At 33.9% G+C, this 22,832-nt stretch overlaps 1 protein-coding gene across 6 annotated transcripts in view; it reads right to left on the bottom strand.

Moving 5' to 3' along the window:
* Positions 1 to 22,832, bottom strand: part of FAM172A (family with sequence similarity 172 member A) — a 429,585-nt gene that overhangs the window by 215,112 nt on the left and 191,641 nt on the right. For all 6 annotated transcript variants that reach the window (XM_045999245.1, XM_045999240.1, XM_045999242.1 and 3 more), the window contains one exon: positions 15,928 to 16,146. In XM_045999245.1, the coding sequence (XP_045855201.1) occupies positions 15,928 to 16,146 (219 nt within the window). The remainder of the gene's footprint in view (positions 1 to 15,927; positions 16,147 to 22,832) is intronic.

Below are 22,832 nucleotides of genomic sequence, written 5' to 3'. Positions count from 1 at the left end.
GAAGGTACAGGTAGATGCAAGAGCAGAATTACTTTTTTTTTTTTTTAAAGATTTTATTTATTTGACAGAGAGAGATATAGCGAGAGAGGGAACACAAGCAGGGGGAGTGGGAGAGGAAGAAGCAGGCTTCCGCTGAGCAGGAAGCCCTATGCAGAGCTTAATCCCAGGACCCTGGGATTATGACCGGAGCCAGAGCCGAAAGCAGATACCTAATGACTGAGCCACACAGGCGCCCCCAAAACTACTTTGAAATCAAAATGGAACCTCCTCAGAAACTCTTACTTAAACTACCTTATATAAGATATGCCAATAGTTAAGAGTAACTTGCAAAAAAACAAGAAGCTATAAAGAACCCCATAAAGATTAATTTATTCATCATTTTAATCCATTCTGAAGTTGCTCGGCTGGATCTTTTGCCAAAAATAACTATTTAAACCCACATAAGAAGAAACTAACAAACATCGATAATATCATTAGCAATTAAGAAAATATACACCTAAATAGAAATAATGGTTCTTAAAGAAAACCACTATCATCAACTTCATATTATATTCCCTAAAGAATAAGATACAAATTAAAGTGTTTATGATCTATAGAACTTCATTAAAATGTTAGGTGCATTGTTATTGACATATTATTTCTCTTAACCAGTGAATGAGTATATCACAGATATAAAGTGAATATATCATAGATCATTTGGTAGAGGAGATAAAAGCAGAAGAAGAAAAGAACTGGTTAAGGGACATTAGATGGATCTTAAAAGTTTTGAAATGTTACTTATATGTTTAATTAGCTTCATTTGGTCTATAAGTAAGGGCAAAATGATTTTAGACAGCAAGAGTAAATCTCACTACATCACTGAAAATTGAAATTTAGAGTTTCCAGAATGTGTCAGAAACACCTACCAAATTAACTTCTTTTAAAGTGGCAAAATTTTAAAGTGATTTTTAATACTCAATGACACACAAAAATCACATTACATTACATAATAGAACAGATTTTATATAAGCAACCTGCATAAAAATTGAGGTTCTCATTGCAATAGATGTATTCAATACAGAAAATGTATAAAGTAGTTCTTAAATTCTAAAATCCAGTGGTCTATTATTGAATCTCTAGGTATCTAACTTTTATTTTAATGCTATATTAATAATTGTAAAAGATACATTTTCCCTTTTTCATATGCTTAGAATGCAACATATGAACTGCTTCAAAATCCTTACTGGAAACTGCCTATCCAAGTTGCTTAAGAATATTTCGGCCTCCACAAGACTGTGCTTGAGCTCCCAGAGAACAAAGATTCTGGCTTTTCCATCTGCGTATCTCATAAACAGCTATAGCAAGCACAACATTTTGTAAATAGTGCTCAATTGCATTGAAATGCGAAGAGGTCCAATCAAAGCTGTGCTCCTTAAAAGGACACATTTTCTTCAGTTTCAAGATACATTTGGCATCTTGTTTTGTAATCCCGGCTAATCCTGTCTTGAGTAGAAATTACATGTTTATTGTTCCTGCATTTTTAATCTTTAATATCCAGCACTCAGGAGATAGTATAAAATCAGCGAAGGTAGACTAACAGAATGCAACCTAAAACTGGTACTCTACTTTCATTGTATGAATAGTTACTTTAGGTTATCTTGAAAGTGCTGCAATAAATTTTAAAAGTAAAATGCATTAGGAAAATTATTAGGACACTGAGGGGCTAACATCTCCATTTAATACAGTCATTTAGTCATTACTTCCTAGATTTACCGTCTAAGTTTACCATCTAGAGATCTACTTCTTCCTAGTAATGTGACATCTAGTAATGGAAGAAATTCAAACCTGCTATCCATGGGCTTTGGCAAACAAAAGGAAACAACTGATTACAATGATGTGTAAGTAAATAAATAAACATTTACCGAGGGATCACTAATTGCCAAATAGGCAGGTGGTCTTTGTCAATTTATGGGACCAAATATGGGGTAAAATGTTAAGGAAAAGAACAAACCCTCCACATAATCTCTATTTGGGCTACCCTAAAAGGCCACAGTCTATACACTGCACAACTCCAGGGGGTGCCAGATAAGAATTATGTTCTCAGAGTTGTGCAGTGAGGCAGCCTGTCTCATACCATATTTCATCTATCTACAAAACCATCAATTTTAAAAGGTAGCACTGTTTTATGTACCATTAAGAGAAAAAAAGTCACCAAATAATCCATGATATGCCATTAATTTTTAAGATGCATCCCAAATTCAGAGATGTTAAAATGTGATAAAAGGTTTTAAAATCAATGAAAAAAGATGATAATCTGAGCAATCTTCAATTGACTGAGCTATATATGCACAAATAATAGCCTTTCTTTGATGGCATTATTATATATGCAGTCTGCACAAAAATTCTGAGGAAATTTTTTCACTCTCCTGTGTGAAATCGAAACAAAGAACATTAAGAGTGAATGAAGTATAGTTAATATCATAATTCATATATAATGCACTAAGATTTTCAAATTTATATTCTTCCTCTTAGATCTTAAAATCGATTATGTTAGGAATACTGTTTTCAACTAACTTTTAGGTTTAAATCTCAATTACTTAAGGACCACTTATCCTTCTCCCCTAATACTCTACACACACACACACACACACACACACACACACACACACACACACCCCCTGTTCTTCTCCAACCCCATCAGCTGCTGAGACAAAGGCCAGAGAAACTACCTGCAAGTAAAAATGGAGGGGAAAAAACATCTTGTTTTAATATAAAAATTTCAATAACCAGAATGGTAAATAGAAAACCTAGATCCCAGTAAGTTTTGTCACTAGTAACTGTGTAATTCTGAGCAAATTTCTCTCAATCTCAGTTTCCTCATCTACATCTAGAAATAAACTAATTGGACTTGGTATGTCTCTGAAAAATGGCTACCACCCTTCAGACACTATCTTTTGGCAACATACTCTGGTAGAAAACTTTTCCTATAAGTAATGTTCCTCCTAAATGTACTGTTTATATAAAATAGTAAACAAAGGTGGGCTGAATGAATTTGTGTAAATTCCCACTTTTTAATATGAAAAAATTATATGCTTCACTGCCAAAAATTTAGAACAGCAGCACTGAAAAAATGAATTCCTCTTCTCAATGACTAAAAAAGATTTTAGTTTTGATAGATTTACTTAATTTAGCAGTATAAAATCCTAATTCTAATTTTTATCTGATGGTTCAGCTTTATAAAAAAAATTAATCTATTATATAGCTCTGGAAATTATTGGTGTTATTATTGCTCCAGTAGAAACATAAAGTTTTGGCCCACAGTGTCTAAATGACTTTTAAATAAAAAGCAGTGACTATTTAAAAAAAGTCAAATTATTTTGGAATTCTTAAATATAATAGTATCCTGAAATACAGGACCATGATTTTTCTCTTTATCACTTCCCTGGGCAGAGATTTTCTGGAGTCTCAGGGAGACATTTCAAACACCAGTTTGGGAATTTGGTGAGCTATATTAAAGTTTTTGGGAAACAAATTCAAGTATAAATAATTTTTAGGGCAAACAGAAATTAGGGAAAGTCTTGGTAGATGACCACTTAGATTCACATTCAAAATTTTATCTTTGTTTTATGGGGTCCCTAAATGAGCCAGTAACTGTGGCTTATAATCTGTTATTTTCAAGGAGAAAAGTCAATGTTTTTTTCTAGTATTAAATTATGAAAATAACGCTAAGAATGAAATTAATATTACAGGAATATAAGATAAAAGTGATACATAGAGTGTGTTAAGCAGCAATTTCATGGTCCAAGCAAGTAAATCTAAACATACAATTTCATAACGTTTACAAATGCACATATATAATTCAAATTGAAACGAGATGAGTCTGTAATGTAAATACTCAAGTCATTCAGTAAACATGTTATATTGCCCCACTATGTTACACTTGAGAGATGCACACAGAAGTGCTTCCATCTACTGATAAAGCCATAATGTGCATATGTGAACACTGGGCTGGCGAAAACACCAAAGGAGGGGTGGGAGGTTGGGGGAACAGGTGGTGGGTAATGGGGAGGGCACGTTTTGCATGGAGCACTGGGTGTTGTGCAAAAAGAATGAATACTGTTACGCTGAAAAAATAAATAAAATGGAAAAAAAAATTAAAAAAAAAAAAAAAAAAAAAAAAAGAAAACACCAAAGGAGAATGGGGTGGAACAAGCAGCTCATGGCTGAGAACAGGCACACTTACTTAAAGGCAAACTGAAATCAGGGGAGGGATTAAAAAAAAAAGTTTACCTGTATTAAATAAAGCACTTTTGAGACAACTATACTAGGTGATAAGGTTTTTTCCTCATCCCCATCTGCAGTAACTCCAAACTCCTTTGCTGTCAAGCAACTTACACATCCCAGAAGGACAGACAGTTTGGGACACAGGAAAAAATAAAGTGTGAGGGTGTCTTACTGCAGAGAAGAGGATGCGGGCCTACACTCAATATATCTACTCACTGCAACTCTCTAACAACAGTCCTTGAATAAACTACTGCATTGTGGAGAATATTATTTGTCTTGTGTCGCAGCAATTGCCTTCCAATTCAGGAGAGATCCACTGATTCATTCACTTATGTGTATGTATTTTACATAAACACAGAGAAATCTTAGAAAGCCACTTGTAAAAAACGTTCAGTAATGATAGTGTAGTTTATTGGGAAAAATATAGGCTTTGCAGTCTGATAGATGTGGGCTCTAACCTTAGTTTAGTTGCTTTTATTAGGTATACAACTATGAGTAAGTCTATTTATATCTGAGTCTCATTTTACAATATCTGTAAAGCCAAGGTGATACCTGAGACAGCTGTGAGGATTACACAAAGAAACAAACAACTATTTCTAACTAGACAAATGTATGTACAAGGGCCTCAACCACAAGGGTGGACCACAGGTGGGAGATAGAGGGTATTAAATTGCCCCTTTTTCCCAAAAAAGGGAGTGAAGTTGTGAAAGTGCAAGAACCACCATTCACATTTAAAGCCCGATAGAAGCATGGTGAATCCAACTGTATTTTGGATAGTTACTGTCAAATGTTCCTTTAGACAAGAAACAAGAAGAAACCAATTTGGAGAATTAGGAAGAATAAGGCTTCAGAAATGGGAGAAAGTGATGGACAGATGCAACCTGGACTGTAAATTAAGGATATTACAATAATTATAACACTTGTTGAGTGATTACTGTATGTAAAAACCCTGTACACATGTGCCAGAAACCAGCACTCAGCTCTTAACCACGACAGAATCAGTCCATTGAACAGTTAAGGTAAACATAAGACAGAGGGACAGCACCAGCACAGAGCTAATAGACTATAGTAGTTTATTAGACCTCAGCTGCACAGCAGGGTTAAATATGTGAGTTCTTCTGGGAAGCAAGAGGCCACTCATTTTAGGGAAAAGAGGGATGAAATGAAAATTGTAGTTGCTAAAACCCAAAATGGGCATATGATTCTCCAGAGCCTTCTATTGTTGGGGACAAGTAGTAGAAAACAAAAAATTCCTGAACATCTGGATGGCTCAGTCAGTTGAGTTTGAGCATATGACTCTTGATTTGGGCTCAAACCCTGATCTCAGGGTGGTAAGGTGGAGCCCCTCGCCAGGGTCCACATTCGGCATGGAGCTGGCATAAAATTCTCTCTCTCCCTTTCCCTCTGCCCCTTTCCCCTTCCTTCTCTAGAAAGAAAGAAAGAGACAGAGAGAGAGGGAGAGGGAGAGAGGAAGGGATGGAGGGATGGAGGGAAGAAAGAAAGAAAGAAAGAAAGAAAGAAAGAAAGAAAGAAAGAAAGAAAGATTGATTCTAAATCCTCAAATTCCAGTGGCCTGGTATAGACATCTTAGTTTCTATGAAGAAGGAGGGAGGATGGACACGTGACGTACTCTACACATAATGCTCCCTGAGTCCAGATGAGAAGAGTTAAAATGGATAGGCCCAAATGCGTTAATAAACCACTCCTACCCTGTTCTAGCTTCTCTATTTCAGCTTACATAGCTGTTCACTCATACTGTTCCAATTTCATCTGCCTAACATATCAACTGAAAAATGGTTATTTTAATCTTACAGACCACTTCCTTTGGTTGCCTATATGTTCAACTCCAAAAAATAGAGGTAGACCCAGCGGTTCCAGAAATATGGTCTACAAACCTCTGAAGGTTTTTGAGAGCTTTCAGGGAGTCCACATAATAATACTAAGGCATTTGTGTTTTTTCCACTGTGTTGGCATTTGCAGTTAAGGCAATGGAGAACAAAACTGCCTGTGACTTAGCACAAATCACAGCAATGGTACCAAACTATAGTAGTGGTCATTATGTTCTTCACTGCTACACACTCAAGGGGAAAATACACAACACGCACGCGCGCGCGCACACACACACACACACACACACACACACACACAAATTCACCTAAAAAGTGTTGATGAAGAACTAAAAATTACTTTTACTAAGTCTCAACCCCTGAGCATATGTGTATTTAATATTCTGAGTGATGAACTGGGGTAACTGGGTGATAGGAATTAAAGAGGCCACATGATATGTATGATGAGCACTGAGTGTTATATTCAACTAATGAATCACTGAACATTATATAAAAAACTAATCATGTACTATACCTTGGCTAACTGAATTTAGATTTTTTATTTTTTTAAAAGATTTTATTTTATTTGACAGACAGAGATCACAAGTAGGCAGAGAGAGAGAGAGAGGGAACAGGCTCCCTGCTGAGCAGAGGCCGGATGCAGGGCTCGGTCCCAGGACCCTGGGATCATGACCTGAGCTGAAGGCAGAGACTTTAACCCACTGAGCCACCCAGGCGCCCCCCCCCCCCCCTTTTTAAAGATTTTATTTATTTGACAGACAGAGATCACAAGTAGGCAGAGAGGCAGGCGGAAAGAGAGAGAGAGAGAGAGAGACAGAGGGGAAAGCAGGCTTCCTGCTGAGCAGAGAGCCTGATGTGGGGCTTGATCCCAGGTCCCTGGGATCATGACCTGAGCCTAAGGCAGAGGCTTAACCCACTGAGTCACCCCGGTGCCCCAAAAGCACCTGCAAATCAAATTATGCTATGATGCTTGTATAGAGGGAAAGAAGTTGTGTAGCTGAGTTGTGAGCTCAAGTAGCTGTTTTTTTTAATAGAACATCCTTTTTACTTGCAAGACTGACAAATGATGATTACTTATGTTTGAGCATTTGGAAGCCATTTTCTTGAAAATAAATAAAATAAGCCTGAAAGTTCAAGAAAAACAGCCAATGGCATTTATTGCTAATGATAAAATTTGAGCTTTCTTGCTAAAATTAAAAGTTGGGGAAACTTGTATCTTCTCTGGTAAGTTTAATAGTTTTTCAATTCTTAAAATCTTTGCAGATGAGATTGGTAGAAATATTAATAGATAGGATTTCTTTGATACTGCATAATAAAATATGTCAACATGTGGAAGATCTGTATAACTCAATGCAACATTATTTTCCAAATGACCAATACATGATGTTATAAAATCATTCACGAGTAAAGGTTCCATTCAAAGTACAATAAAGACCAACGGATTTTCATGAAAGTAGCACAAAATACTTAGTAATATGTTTTAGATTCATACAGCGGGTAATCTTTAAGAAGAAACTATTTCCTGGGATGCCTGGGTGACCCAGTCGTTAAGTATCTGCCTTCAGCTCAGGTTCTGATACCAGGGTCTTGAGATCGAGCCCCACATCAGACCCATTGCTCAGCCGGGAGCCCGCTTCTCCTCTGCCTGCTCTGCTTGCTGCTCCCCCAGCGTGTGCTCTCTCTCTGACAAATAAATAAAATCTTAAAAAAACAAAAAAAAAAAGCAATTATTCTTTGTTGAATGTTGGTGTACCAGAAAAGAAAAACATGTACAATTACCTGAAACAGCTATTAAAATTCTACTTCCTTTTATAACTGAATATCTGTATGTGGCCAAATTTTCTTCATAAATGTCAACCAAAAAACATAGCAGAAGAGGATAAAGGAAGAAAATAGTGGTGGAATTCAGCTGTCTATTAAGCCAAATATATTAAAGAGATGCTTTTTAAATGCCACACTTCTCACCATATGTTTTTGTTTGCTTTGAGAAATATAGTTATTTCTCATAAATATATGTTATTTGTGTCATCATATAAGGGACATTGCTATTTTATTTTTTAAAAGATTTTATTTATTTATTTATGTTCAGTTAGCCAACATATAGTACATTTATTTATTTGAGAGAGTGAGCTCAAGAGAGCAAAGCAAGCATTAGTGGGGGGTGGGCAGGAGGGTAAAGGAAGAAGAAGAAGCAGCCTCCCTGCTGAGAGGGAAGCCCAGGACTCCAGAATCATGACATGAGCCGAGGGCAGACACTTAACCAACTGAGTCACCCAGGCACCCTGGACTCATTACTATCTTAAAATATGTATTTACTTATTATTATTTTTTAAGATTTTATTTATTTATTTGAATGAGAGTGACAGAAAAAGTTGGAGGGAGGGAGCAGAGGAAAAGGGACGAGCAGGGAGTCCCACTCGGGGCTCCATCCCAGAATCCTGGGATCATGACCTGAGCCAAAGGCAGATGCTTAACTGACGAAGCCACCCAGGTGCCCCTAAAATAAATATTTAAAACTTTTCTCATATTTAATTCTTTTTGTGGTAAATATCAATTGGTATACCCATATAAACAAAACATCTTAGTGACCTTAATAATGTTTAAGCATGTAAAAGGGTTCGGAGACCAAAGGTTTGAGAAGCAGTGATTATAAACCAATCAGGAAAGACCTCATTTGACCATAATTCTCCCCAAACTTTCCAAAGGAAAGAGGTCAAGGAGAAAACAAAAAAAATGGGATATAATGAATAGGAGGTATCCCACTGGTTCTTTTCATATACATTAATTTACCTTATTTTACAGATGAAGAAACTAAAAGAGTGAGGTGACTTGTCCAACGTCACAGCTTGTGAAAAAATTAAGATCATTAGAGCATAACTCTCTTCAATTCTGAATTTCTTTTTCTTTCTACTACATCATATTTATAGCAGAATTCCTCACCAAATTTGGCCAATAGTCAACCGAACAAATAGGTGCAGAGCTCTGGTCTTTATTGTAATTTCTATTCTAAATCTAAAGATCTAATTATTCTGCCACTTTCGAATTTTTCTTTTTTGGCTTGTTTTTACTGAATTCAAAGAATGCCTGCTATACTTAACACTGGTTATTAAGTGGGTTTAAAGAACAATGTACTAATTTTCTGAGTGTTAGCATGTATCAGTGATACATAGTATCACAGTTCTTTCAACTTGTGCTAGTCAATATCAGAGAGCAGATTTATAAAGTGAAAGGTCTGTCTCTTGCTTTGTAGGTTCATGTAAGCAAGCATTTATTAAAATATTCATTCATCAAATATTTATTAAAAATCTACTGTTTACTAGGCTTTGGAAGCAAGAAACATGAAAATACAAAGATTGATTTCTGATTATTTAAAACAGAATCATGGCACTTTAAATGCTTTAAAATTAAACAATTTTGTGGCTATTTTCTCTGCAATCAGGTTTGATCAGTTTCCCTTTTAAATAAAAACCTTAAAATGAAGAAACTAAGGTATCCTTAGTGAACATTTAATGATTATATTTTAATATTGCTCTATTGAGTTGCTAGAAGATGCAAGTGCTACTAATAATCTTTTTATTAGGGGCTAACTTTTGTCAGGTGGGACCCATTTCCCTTCTGGCTCCAGGTGGAGCCATATAGCTGGAGTGGCGTTCCCAATTTGTTTCACCATCCCTCACTCTTTCCCTCCCACAGGGGGAGTGACTGACTTGATTAGTACATTTGGGGGAAGAAACAGAATGCTCGACTCAGTCCTTCTGGGCATCTTTCAAAGCTACTTGCAAAAAGGATGCATTCCAACTTGCTTTCTACCTTGTGAAAGGGGAAGTGGATGTTTGGAAAATAGATGAATGATGTTTCAGGGGAAATGAATTAGGTAATCTAAATTTATTCACAGATCTAAGCCACATTTTCCATTTGAACTACATCAATTAGTAAAGCTGGTGTTTTGATCTCCTTTTGTCTGATTCCTTTGTCATATTATTCACTGGGTTCCAAACTCAGAAAGGTAAGATAGATGTCATTATTTTTGGTACAAGGTAATGAAAGGTACAAAAGCTGGGGATCTCAAGGATTGGATACTTTCTCAGTTGATTATGAATTTGAGAGAAGACAGGAAGTTATTTATTAGCCCTGAAGACCCAACACGGTGTGTCTGAAACCCTGTTCACTTTGCATATATTATTATCATTTCATTTTTTCAGACAAAAGAACTGAGACATAGGGAAGTTAACTTGTTTGAGGTCACAGTATATAAAGTGGAAAGAGCTGGGATTCAAACTCAAGTCATTCAAATTCTGCACGTTTAATTTCATCTCCATACTACATCTCTGCAATGGGTATGATTCTGAATGTTATTCAGACATTAAAAACAGAAAATAAAAATAATTATTATCAAGTCTTCAATGACTACTGGTTTTAAGTTCATTTGGGAAAGTGTCAATGTTTTGGAATGTAGAAAATGTTTAAAATATAAATTCCTATACTGATTATTAAATTACCAGCTATGCTTGTTCTTTTTTTTTTTTTTCCATTATATATTAAAAGATTTAGGGCTAAGGAGATAAAAGGGAAGAAAGAAAAGATGCAGTGTGATGGTGGGGGGGGGGCTTACTCAGTTTCAGAGGAAAGCAAAACCCAGTGTGAACAGCAGCAGCCCCTGGTGGTCTAAGGGGAAAAAATAGTGTATCTATAATTATGGGGGTAGAAATATGTTTTTTAAAAGAATATATGTACATATTTAACCATTTGACTCAGTTCTCAACCCAACACATTAAAAAACAGATGCTTTAAAAAATGATCTGTTGGCAAGATGCTTGTTAAAATTTTATCAGTTGAAATATTAAAATTCATTATGAATTAATTAACACATTATATAAAAATAAAATGTTTTTGTTTCATCATTTTACAAAGTACTATAACCAGTGGTGATTAACACTGGGAATTTTGTGTGTCTTGCTATGTGTTGCTCAGAAAGAAACTAAATTTATAGGATTACCACTAAATTGATGACATTTTCTGTCTTCACTCTTGAATTCAGTTGGCAGATGTTTTCGAGAACAAAAAATTCCGTCTTATTACAAAACATATTAAGCAGGTTTTCCTGCCAGGCATGTCTGACATGATGTTTATTGCCTAGACCAAATCAATCCCCTTAATAAGCCATAATATATGCCAGAAAGTACATTATTTCATACTTAAGAAAAGTTGCCACATGAAACAGTAAGTACTTTGATCTCTCAAGCTCTGCTTCTAATGCATCTGAAATGTACTACATAATCCAATAGTTAGTCATATTTATTTATACTCATTTAGTACATAAAAAAAACCCTACACTTTGTTAATCTTAAAGTTTTAGGCCTGGATTCTAGTTTACTTCTGCCTGTCTATAATAGATATCTACAAAATTTGAAAGGAGACTTTGGCTTTTTAACAGATTCCAGAAAAAAAGAAAATGCAAATATTTAAATATACCAGGAAAATAAAATGGTTCCAAAGATTAAACATTCATTGACTATAATATAAAAAAATTAAATTTGGTTGCTAAAACACTAGACATAACTCCAGTGGCCTTAGTACAGAAGAGAACAGGTACAGAGAAGATGGGATTATTTATTAGCCTTCACCAATATTTTGAACATAACCCAAGTCAGAGCATCAAAAACATATTTTTTGAAAGAAAGCTTCAGTTTATCAGTTGGCTGTTTCTGAACAATTGCAAAAATTCACATAAATGCTGAAAAAATCCATCAGAAAACTAGACACCAAATATCTCTCATGTTAAGGGATAAGATTTTTGATGGATGTCAACAAGCAATCAAGCCATAAATATTTGAGTATCTTCAATGTGTAATGCCAGACTTTGCCAAGATTCTTACTCTGTAAATGTCTCCTCCACATTTGGATTTTTCCTTCTGTGGCCATGTAATTTCCTTCCCCCTTCCACTTGCAGCATTTTTTTTTTTCCTTCAACCTTCTGGGTCTAATCTCTCTTCTTTACTTCCTATCACCACAGACTATAATTAAGTCTCCTATGGAAGAGATATTTAAGCAACTCCAACTCGGTATTACACAGATCAGCATCAAGTCACTTTTGCCTAGATTCCACATATATACTGTAAAGTGCTTTTAAGTGATCTTCCTTAGTCTGAGTACTTGTCCTCTTCTGCTCTAGTTTGGTACCAGAATATACCTCATTTCTGTGCTGCAGGTCACTTTATCCAGGTATCTCTAGACTAAGGCCTAGTCTTTTTGCTTTGGTCTCCCTGCAGGGTATTGGATTCTAGTGAGTGGGTTTATTATCAGTTTCTGATTCCTCATAGTATGCTCTGTACTATTGTAAATATTAACTCATTTCTGTTTATTCTTAAGGAATGACCAATACAGCATGCTCAAAGACCTACAATATTATGGGGAGTGGAAATGCATGAAAGATAAATATTAATAAAATTGTGAAACAAAAACACAAGAAATATCTCAGGACAGCAAATGATAAATTCCACATAAGTTAACCAGTCACAGTGACTTCCATGTAAGTGATATGAAAAGGTGAGATTTCAGTTGGGCACTACAACATGGATAGAATTTGGATGGAGGGAAAGAACAGGAAGCAAAGTTACATAGCACAAAAGTGTACAGCAAAGAACACATATAGCAGCCTGGCTCTACTCTACAAGCAAGGATGCAAAACAGAAATAACAATAGTCAGCATGAAACACTTCTGTTTTCACCCATAAACATACTACCTTGATGACAGAGTTTAAAAAAAAAACAAACAAACCAGGAGATCTCACTCTTATAGATTCAGATGCAAAGGTACAGATCAAGGTATTAAATAAATCTCGAGAAACCGACTTATCATTAATTTTTGTAATGTTTTCTCAGCCACTGGAGTAGGTAGGGGACCAACACTGTAATTTTTGTTTGTTTTGGATTGTTTGAATGAGATTCCTCACAACCAAGTAGCATACTTTAATGATGCAGGACATATTTTTTAAAAAGTAGTAATGTGGGATTTTAATCTTGGCTCCACCACCTTACTTACCAAATAAAAATTTGTTATGAAGACTCTGTTCTGAGCTCTGGGGATATAATAGTGAGCAAAACAGACTAAGTCCCTGCCCTCACGGAGCTTATATTAAGAGCTATGTTATTTTGGGGAAATTCCTAAGTTTTGACTCACAGTCTTCTCATATAAAATTGGATCAATATTAGTGATCCTATTAAGAGAGAATGTGTATATGTATATATACATAATGTAATACATTTGTGTGCACTTATTACTTGTTATAAATATGTATTATATATGAATTGTTTGTAGATATTTATGAATAACTATTATTTAATATCTATTAGATAACTGATAAAAATCTATTAATCATCAGATGTCACTTATATCATGCTTTTATAATAATTGTTTTAATTTTCATATTTCATGTATATATTTTGTTTCCAACTGTAGAACAATATGGTAAAAAGCAAGTGGAGAAAGAATCTACAATTAGAAGTCCTGGTTTCAACACTTAGTTCCACATTTACTAGTTTCCTTAACTATAAAATAAGGACAAAACTATTTGATCTACTTACCTCATGGGATTGTTCCAAAGACTAGATGATCAACTTCAAAATGTAAATAGTTAAGAAGTATAGAAATTTATGCTAATTTATCCCCATCACATATCGTGCTCTGTGTCTGAAAATTACAAACACTTTTTGGAGACATGTATTGGAAAGGAGAATACAAGAAGTCCCTTCTTGAGTAGATCAAAACTACCTAAGAATTAAGGCATCTTACACAACATGAATCACTCTTCTCTTTCTCCACCACAGGATCACACCTTACTATGTAGAACTATGTCTGAAGAGCACCAACTTAACTGCTATTTTGCACAACTCTAGATTTTAAGAGAAAGGGTATTTATTAAGGAAAAATGACATTCATAACTAAGACTATCAGGTATACAGTTGTATTATCTAAAAGTGTCTGTTTTTGCTTTAAGTGCTTTCAATGGGAACTGAGACTGATGAGTGAAATGGGACAAGAAGGAAAGAAGCAAAAAGACATGATAAGGAAACAAACGGCAGGGGTGTAAAAGAGATAGCAGAATTAAAGAAAAAAGACAAAGGGAAAGAGAGATCATAAAAATGAAGCAAAATAAAAAGATTTTTCTCCCTTGATATAAGAAGAAAAACAGAGGCAGAGATAAACAGATTTGAAAACAGAAAAAAGAAAATGCACACATACAAGGAACAAAAGCAAAATATCCACGCAGTGGTGACAAGAGAAAATAGAAAAGGAGATATAAAACCTACAAGACAGATGTCAGAAATAGATCTATAATCTGTATATATCATAGGCAAATAAAACAAACTTTAAGAAGAAAATACATAAAATCACTTTTTGTTTACATTTTACATAAGCACGTGAATTTTCTTAATGATGTGTATATTTCAAATGCTTTTACAATTCATTTTTGAAATCTGAATATCAGAATTAATTTTTTTTTAACTATCCTAAGAATGGTAGTTGACAGACTGGATTATATAATTAGAAAGCTTAGGACAACCGATAAAGAAGGTGACACCATGACACCTATGCAGCCATATGAAAGAAAAACGGTAATATACCTACATTAGAACAAGCAAGCTACTTATTGATTCCAATGTAATCACTGTTTTTGTTTTTCAAAAAATATATTACATAGTGAGATGCTTTTCAGAAATTAAAATACTGCAATCTGACTACCTTTAGCTTGAGTCACTGTATGATGAGCTTTGGGTATTCTTGGTCTGGATACCTTTTTGGGTCATGAGGATTTATATGATGCTTTCGTACTGTTTAACTGCCCTAACTTACTCAACAAACCGACCTATAGTCTTGAAAGTTTGGAGTGTAATTCCCAAAAGTATAGGGATTATGCAATGAATGAGAATGAAGAAAATAACTCAGAAAGTTATGTATTCCCCTCAAAGATGGTATGAAATATTTTATTAGTAAACTTTTTAAAAAGAAATGTACAAATAGTTCAAACTGATTAATTTGAAGCGTAACCACTATCCTACAATATAATTTATAAAGCGTTAATTTGTCTATGCTTAAATGTTCTGAATTGCTCACTTTTAAAGAACATATCAATATACTATTTTACTTACCTAGTAGCATTTTTGATACGCTTTACTATTAAATTCTATTTATAGGACCCATAATAAGGGCTTTGAAAATTGCATAGATATGTCTCATATATACAATACACAGTACGTATATCAAGCAGAATGTGTCAAAGTTCAAATAAAATTGTTTGTGCCCCCTACGAATTAGAACTCCTTGGGCAGCACTGCTGTAACGATCCCATGCTGCTAGCATTACAAAGTGCAAAGGTTCACTGGGTAAGAAAGGAGCAAAGCAAAGAGTTCCCTCATTACACTATCCCTAAACTATTCTAGTTTAAATATTTATTAAGATATTAATTACTCTTCCTCCCTCTATCTGCCTTCGGAAGTTAAGCTGAAACACCGTGGATGGATGGTTGCTCGTAGGAAAAGAATGCATTAAAACTATCACCACCCAAAATGAAGACCGATGTTTTGTATGGTGCATTCATAATTGCTTTTGAAACTTAAGAAAAATATCACACTGAAATAAGGACGTATTTTGTAATTCTGAATAAAAAAAAATTTCATCCAAGTAACAACCATGGGATATGAATGGCTGAAAATTAAAGAATTAAGTTTCTTTTAAAAAAATAAAATAATGACTATGAAATACAATACAAATAAAGTAAAAGAAATAGTGAAGGAGAGTAATAATCTTATTACTTACTCTGATATACAGCTGCATCATCTCTTTTTCCCTTTGGGGGTTACGATACTTTTCATAGAAATCACGTCGCTTCTTTGTTTCTTTAGAGACTTTATCTTTTCTTTCCCGTTTTTCTGCTGGTTCATCTGAACTATCAGAAGACGACTGTACATGGATCTTCGGCTTTTCTACTTCAATATAGTTTTCATTGGGATTCAGTACTATTACTCCATATCCCTCCTGTTTTGAAAGCAAAGAAGGCAGCATAATTTAATCTTGGAAACCATCCCAATTCATAAAAAAATCTGCAAAATTTCATAGTAAGTGATTTAATATAGTTGCATAGTCACTAAGTATTTCTTTATAAAAGACTATAGTTCTACTTTTTCCAACAAAAAGTTATTTAAAATTGTGTGCCTGCACTGTTTGTGTAAATAGATTATTTGTAAGAATAAAAAGACAAAATTGTAACACAAAGATTGCCAAGGTTATATTTTTTTATAAAGTACTTCAGATCTCTCAGAACCCCCCTAATATTGAAATAAGTTAACAAATAACAAGTACACTTTCAAACCACATCAATATTTAAATACCTATTTTGAGAAAACAGCCTCTTTGAAGCTGAAGTTAAAATTCCACACCCTATTTTGTTGGATTCTCTTTCCTTTACAATTGCACTTTAATGAGCATTTTTTATTTGTTTGAATTCCAGAAAGAATAAGCAATTAAGGAATAAATGTGACCTAACATTCTACAGATTTACATATCTATAATATCAGAAACACAATAATCAACCTGTGCAGTTGGTATTTTTTCCACCTCTCTTCTTTCAGGAGGCCACACAAATCATAAAACAAAATGATGTCCTACTATAAGGCATGGGAACAATTATTTAATCCTAAAATTTCTTTCATTTTTAACCACCATAAAAATTTCTCTATATTAGGGACCAGTACTAGGAAACAAGTCCTAAAGTCTGAAATACAGCTTACTGAGCTATTATACTTTCTCTAAAGTTTTAAAAATATATTTTCCTGTCTGACAATTCTAGCAAGGCAAATATTTCTATGGTTACAATTAGGAAAACTTTTGGTATTTATATTAAGTTATAGCTGATGTAATAATCAAACCGCGAGAAATTAGAGAAGAATAAACAATTTCCACTGACAAGCATGTGCAACATAAATTTGTGAAGCTATTAATATCTTGTATTTTCTATTCACTTCTGTACTGTGGGTGTCCCAATTTTGCCCTGTAAAATCCTGTAAGGTCATATTTTAAAAGTGTACTACATTACAATAAAAACACGTAAGAGCTATGGAAAATAAAGCTTGAAAAATATCATTCTTACTGAAAAAGAAAACTAAATACTTTTCCCAAAAGTATAACTGTAGAACTAATTCAAGTTTAAAATTTGTTTTTTGCCACATCAACCATAATAAGATGATATTTTAAAAAGTGATTGCAGTAATAATAGAGTAATATTAGCATTGACTCAATTATCTTATTTTAAAGTATACTACACTGCTACATGTAGTTGGTTTTTTTAATAGTCGATTTCACAATCTACATTATTGTCTGAAACTATGACATGGTTTGCAGATTGTGAAGTTCATTAAAGTTGTGATTTTTGTGACAGTACTGTTAATTAAGATATAGTTGTCTTGCACACATGAAAACTATATAATGCCAAACTGATTAACAAAATACCATATATTCATTAATACATGTTTAAATAAAACTTTTAAACAAATATCTATTTTATGAGAAGTTATAAAATATTTTACAAATTTAAAAACTTAAACGTTCTACATCAAAGCATAAGATAAAGGGTTTGTTTTTTTTTTGGTTTCCCTTTTTAAGCATCTTAGCTGGTAAGTCAAAGTTTTACCAACAAAAGATATTTTATTTGGTCCTGCTTTATTCTAATCTGTATAGCTATTCAAAAGTCTTGTAATTCATTGTGATCACTGTCAGGTAGACAGATTGTCACTTGGTGATTTTCTACAGTTGGACACACTTGACTAGTTATTAAAATCACATTTGAAGGAAGTTCCTACCCCTCTTCCTTGTGCCTCTTACAACTTTTCACGCCCTTCTCAAATTTCAGCTATAACTTCTCCTCCCACCAAAAGTTAAGTTAAACAACACTGTTGCACTCTGCTAAACAGGGTGAAATAGAGGCATTCATACACTGTCTCTGGTGTAAGGAACATAGTCAAAAAAGGTCACCATAGGCCAAAAAGAAAATTGCCTCCTTACTAGATTCTGTACCATGAGTAAGTGGTCTCCTGTCATGTTTCTTCCCTGCCTTCTCTGAGTGAATTGAACTTTAAACACACACACACACACACACACACACACACACACACACACACACACACACACACAGAGTCTCTCATACTCACACATGAGTTAGAAGTAGCAAACCCAAAATAGGATCTTAGAATTCTTAGAGATGAAAATAGTGATATACTACATTTTAATGATATTATGAAAAACATCCAACTCAATGTAACAAAGTGGGACTTTAATAAATTGATAGAATGTGAGCATCACCTTTGCACCATAAAGGAATTCCAAATAAAGGTAAACGCTTTAGACAAAGTTTATAGTCACTAGAATTATAAAACTTTTGGCCTAATTTTTAACTTAATCACTAGATACAGTATTTCTCATAATACCATGTTTACTTAAGCAGAAGTTTTTACTTCAATTTTTGGAAATCATTGATTGAAAAATTACTGCACCTACTTGATTTTAAATGGACTCTGAAATTTGATGTGTCCTATCTAAATAAGTATAAAAAGCAGACACACATAAATCATCAAAGAAGTAGTATTTGTCTAAGTTATTGATTATGTAACTGAAAATTACATGACTCATTTGTCCAATTTTATACAGACACAATATCAATTTTTCACCAAGGCATCAACTAATGAAAAATGATTCTATTTTAAATCACCACTACATAAATCAATTAAAGAATTTTTAGCATTTAGATTTCAACAATGAATGCTGCTCTTTAAATACCTGAATTATTTAGAAAATATTTTATCATTTAGATATTTCATACTGCCAATTTAATTAATGGAATAACAATCAAGAAATATTCAGGAACATTTCCTGCAGAAATGAGAGCTAATTTTAATAAATGTCTTTGTTACAAATTCAATTACCATTCTGTGAAAAACTTACATTTTTCAATTAAAATTTTTCTGATAAATTAATTAATGCGATATTCACAGAGACCATTAATAACCACTTTATAATGAGGAAGAGAAAAGTGGGGAAACAAAATAAAGTCAACTATCCCACTTATATATGCTCTAACTACAGATATTAGTAGTTAAAACTTCGTCTTTTCCTCCTTTTCTCTGTCACATACAAATATTGTCCAAAAATTCCTTTACATAATAAAGCTAAAAAGATTTCTGCCATGTCAACATTAATACATGGAAACCAAGGTATCAAAGTAAATAGTCAAAGTAAAACGAGGCAGATAACATACCAACAGCTAAATTTAACCATTTGAAACCATTGAAGAAACCATCTTAAAAAATCAGAATAAGTGCCATTTTAAAAATTAATTCTCTCTATTCCCAATAACTCAATCAATACACAAAGAAATAGAAAGAGATCCTAGTTTGACCTTTAACAAGTGTACCCATGAAGTTTTACAAAACTTTATAAAACCAGGCATCAGATATAATATCATAAAAGAACCATGCATTGCCACTCTAATGAGGCCTCCATAACTAATGCTTATAACCTTAAACATTTTATATGGAAGTATTCTTTTTCTATTTAATCATTCATGCTAAATTTCTCATAAGATGAAAAGGCAGGTCATTTTAAACATACACAGAAACTTCTATTATCTTTAAGAAGACAAAATGATCAAACTGATTACTTAACATTCTACATCTAAATAAATAAAACTTCTGGCATCCTGATTAATGATTTACCCAAATCAATTCCAATATCCAACATTTCAAGAGACAAAGTATATATAAAGTTGTTAATTAACTCTTATGTTTGAGTGCACAGTCTAGCAGAAGATCAAGAAAGTGATCAAGAGGCTAATCTCTTTCACTTATCTCATTCCATTTTCTATCCTTTGTAGCTATAACTGTAGTTTCATTTTCAGAACTGGGTTTATAAGGTCTAAAGCATTTCTTAAGCAGAAAGCCTCAAAATTTTATTGCTAGACATAGCAGTTTATTCAGCACAACGGTTCACTGTGATTTAAAGAGAATGCACAGGCCTGTAGGCCTCCTTTACTTTGAAGTCTATAGATGTACTTACTAATAAATAATAGTTCATTTATCATTCAATCAACAAATGATGGCTTAGGTCAGAGGTCTAAAACAGATAGGTGATGCCAAAACACAAAGAACCACAGAGGAAACCTTGCTTAAGAAATTAAATCAGTACAGAAATGTACTTGTCAAGAAGATTCTACAAATAGATAAAATGTTTCAGTGTCTGACCAAAGCCAGAATGTATTTTGATCCCAGTGAAATCTTGCTAAAACTGAAGATTTATCCAAGTTAATTTGCCTATTAAATACCAATTATAAGGAAAATAGAAAATAGGAGAAAATTCTACATCTTTTCAAATCTCTTGTGGTTGGCTAAATAAAAAATCAAGTACTCAGCTCTGCATATTAACCTGCCAATACTATAAGACACGTGTGCCCAAAGAGGTCAGGGGCCAGAGTAGAATCCTCTGACCTATGGAACTGTCTGTTTGGTCTTCAGGCAAAGTTCTGTAAAAGATCATTTAACACAGATTTATCAGTCATATTTTCCAAGTTCAGCATTCTATCTGTTTGGTTTGAAAGAAGAAAGGTGCTCATCCTCAAGGGAAATGAAACCCAAAGCAATTTACCTATAAGCTACATCTACCCATGGTTCAAATGGACAAACCACTGTCCATTCATCTTTTCTGAAAGATATATGTTGTGTTTATTCTCATCTTTTTCACAACAAGGGTATGTCTATGTCACTGCACCTGAGCCTAGGTGCAACAGTGAGATGAGGTCATGACAACCAATCAGAAGTCACTAGTGAAGCGTTAAAGTAAACATAGCTGTTGGAGCTGCAGCTCTGCTTGAAAAATGCCCCCTCCATTATTTCAGCAATTTTCTCAAGACGTGACCTGGGACTGAAACGCCTAAAATGTCACTTGACTCCATTTTGTGCTTCCTCCCAATGTGCACTTAGGTAACAGCACCCTGCTATATTTTGTAAAATGTTTGTCACAACCATGCTTTAACTTGTAGTTCCCTATATTCTAATGTCGTGTTCCATGGTACAAAAATACCATGATATAGACCAACATAGATTATTCCAGTAAGTTTCCAACTTCAAATAGCTCATCAAGTTAGTCAGTAAAAGAAAACATGCCACAAAAAGTTTTCAGAGGACCACCTGTTGTCTATTATTTTTACATAGCACTTACTCATAAATCATAACACAGGGTAATTAATCAAGCTGTCAAAGAGAAGGTCAAAGGTTATATGGTAGAGTCAGAAGGTCATGCATGGGCTGATAGAGGTCAGGGTCACACTGCATTCCTCATTATCAAGTTGGGATGAGAGACGGCCCAAGCAAACAAAAGTGAAAGCAGATGGAGAAGTGAGTGGATAAAAAAAAAAAAAAGAAAGAAAAAAAAAGAAAATTTCACAAACAAAAAGAAAAGTGAAAGAAGACTGTCAGTTGCCTTCAAGTAGAGAATAGAAAAGAAATACACTGAAATGTGCTCAAAGGAGTTCAAGAACATAAAGAAACTACAATTTTATTAATTAAATAAGTTGAATATAACTTTTCTTGGTCATTTTATTAGTGCACACTAAGCAACATGAGAAAATACACGTTTACCATCTCTATACCTTCTCCAGCTAGTGTGCTTAAGATAAATTAAGGTTAAGGCAAAGAGTTCCAAGGATAAAGTATGATTACAAAAAAAGACAACAACAACAACAACAAAAACAAAACCCACAAGTTACAGTAAGAGGGGTTTTTTTTCCTTTAATATTGTCTCTGCATTACAACATAGATGTGCAAATAGTTTTAGCCACAGGATAGATAATTTTTAAGTATCATACAAAGATATCCACAAATATAAATGCATCATAAAAGTCCTTTTGAATAACAAAACAGTTATAAAATATTCTATTATTATGCTGGCTTGAATCAGATGCAGAACACTGTGCAAAATTAGCTGTCACCCTTTGCTCAAAATCTTTGTTAATCTCATTTTGAATGTTTGCAGCTTTATCAACACATGCATCAATGTCAGCTCCTTGGTTACTGAACCGCTGTAGTTGGAAGAAGATATAATTAAAATGTTTTGGCACAGAAAAGGTGAAATTGTATCTTCCCTTGTTCCCTTAGGAGTCTGTAAAACATGAAGGATATATTGACAAACATACACCCTTGTCTCTAGTTCTGACATCTCAGGTCACCCAAGTGCTATTTATTTTAAAACATTCACTTTGCACTTATCTATATTATCGCCTGTTCTGTTTTTAACTTTTCCTAGGTTTTAGAACATTGTGATGCTTAAACACAATTTTTTCTTCTGATCACCAATATTTTATTTATTAAAGCACTCTATAAATTTACAATAGCATCATTAAAAACATTTACCATTCATTTTCAAGGACATAAATATGATTTAATACTATAGCATTATGAAATCTTTTATATTCTTTGCTTTTCATTCTCATTAAAAAAAACCATACACCCACACATTTACACATTACAGTAAAAAGAAGTAACAAGTTACAACTGTTGCCTGTCTATGACAGATCAAAACCCCTAAGTGGGTATAGGGAATCTTACAGACACACCTCCCTATTACATGGTCCCAAGCAGAGTTGGATGGACAAATTTATCTTATGAAATTTACTGTTCTCC

The sequence above is a fragment of the Meles meles genome, chromosome 3 (genome assembly GCF_922984935.1).
Source record: "Meles meles chromosome 3, mMelMel3.1 paternal haplotype, whole genome shotgun sequence".
NCBI classification, from domain to species: Eukaryota; Metazoa; Chordata; class Mammalia; order Carnivora; family Mustelidae; genus Meles; species Meles meles.
This window is presented reverse-complemented; position numbering and strand designations above follow the sequence as displayed.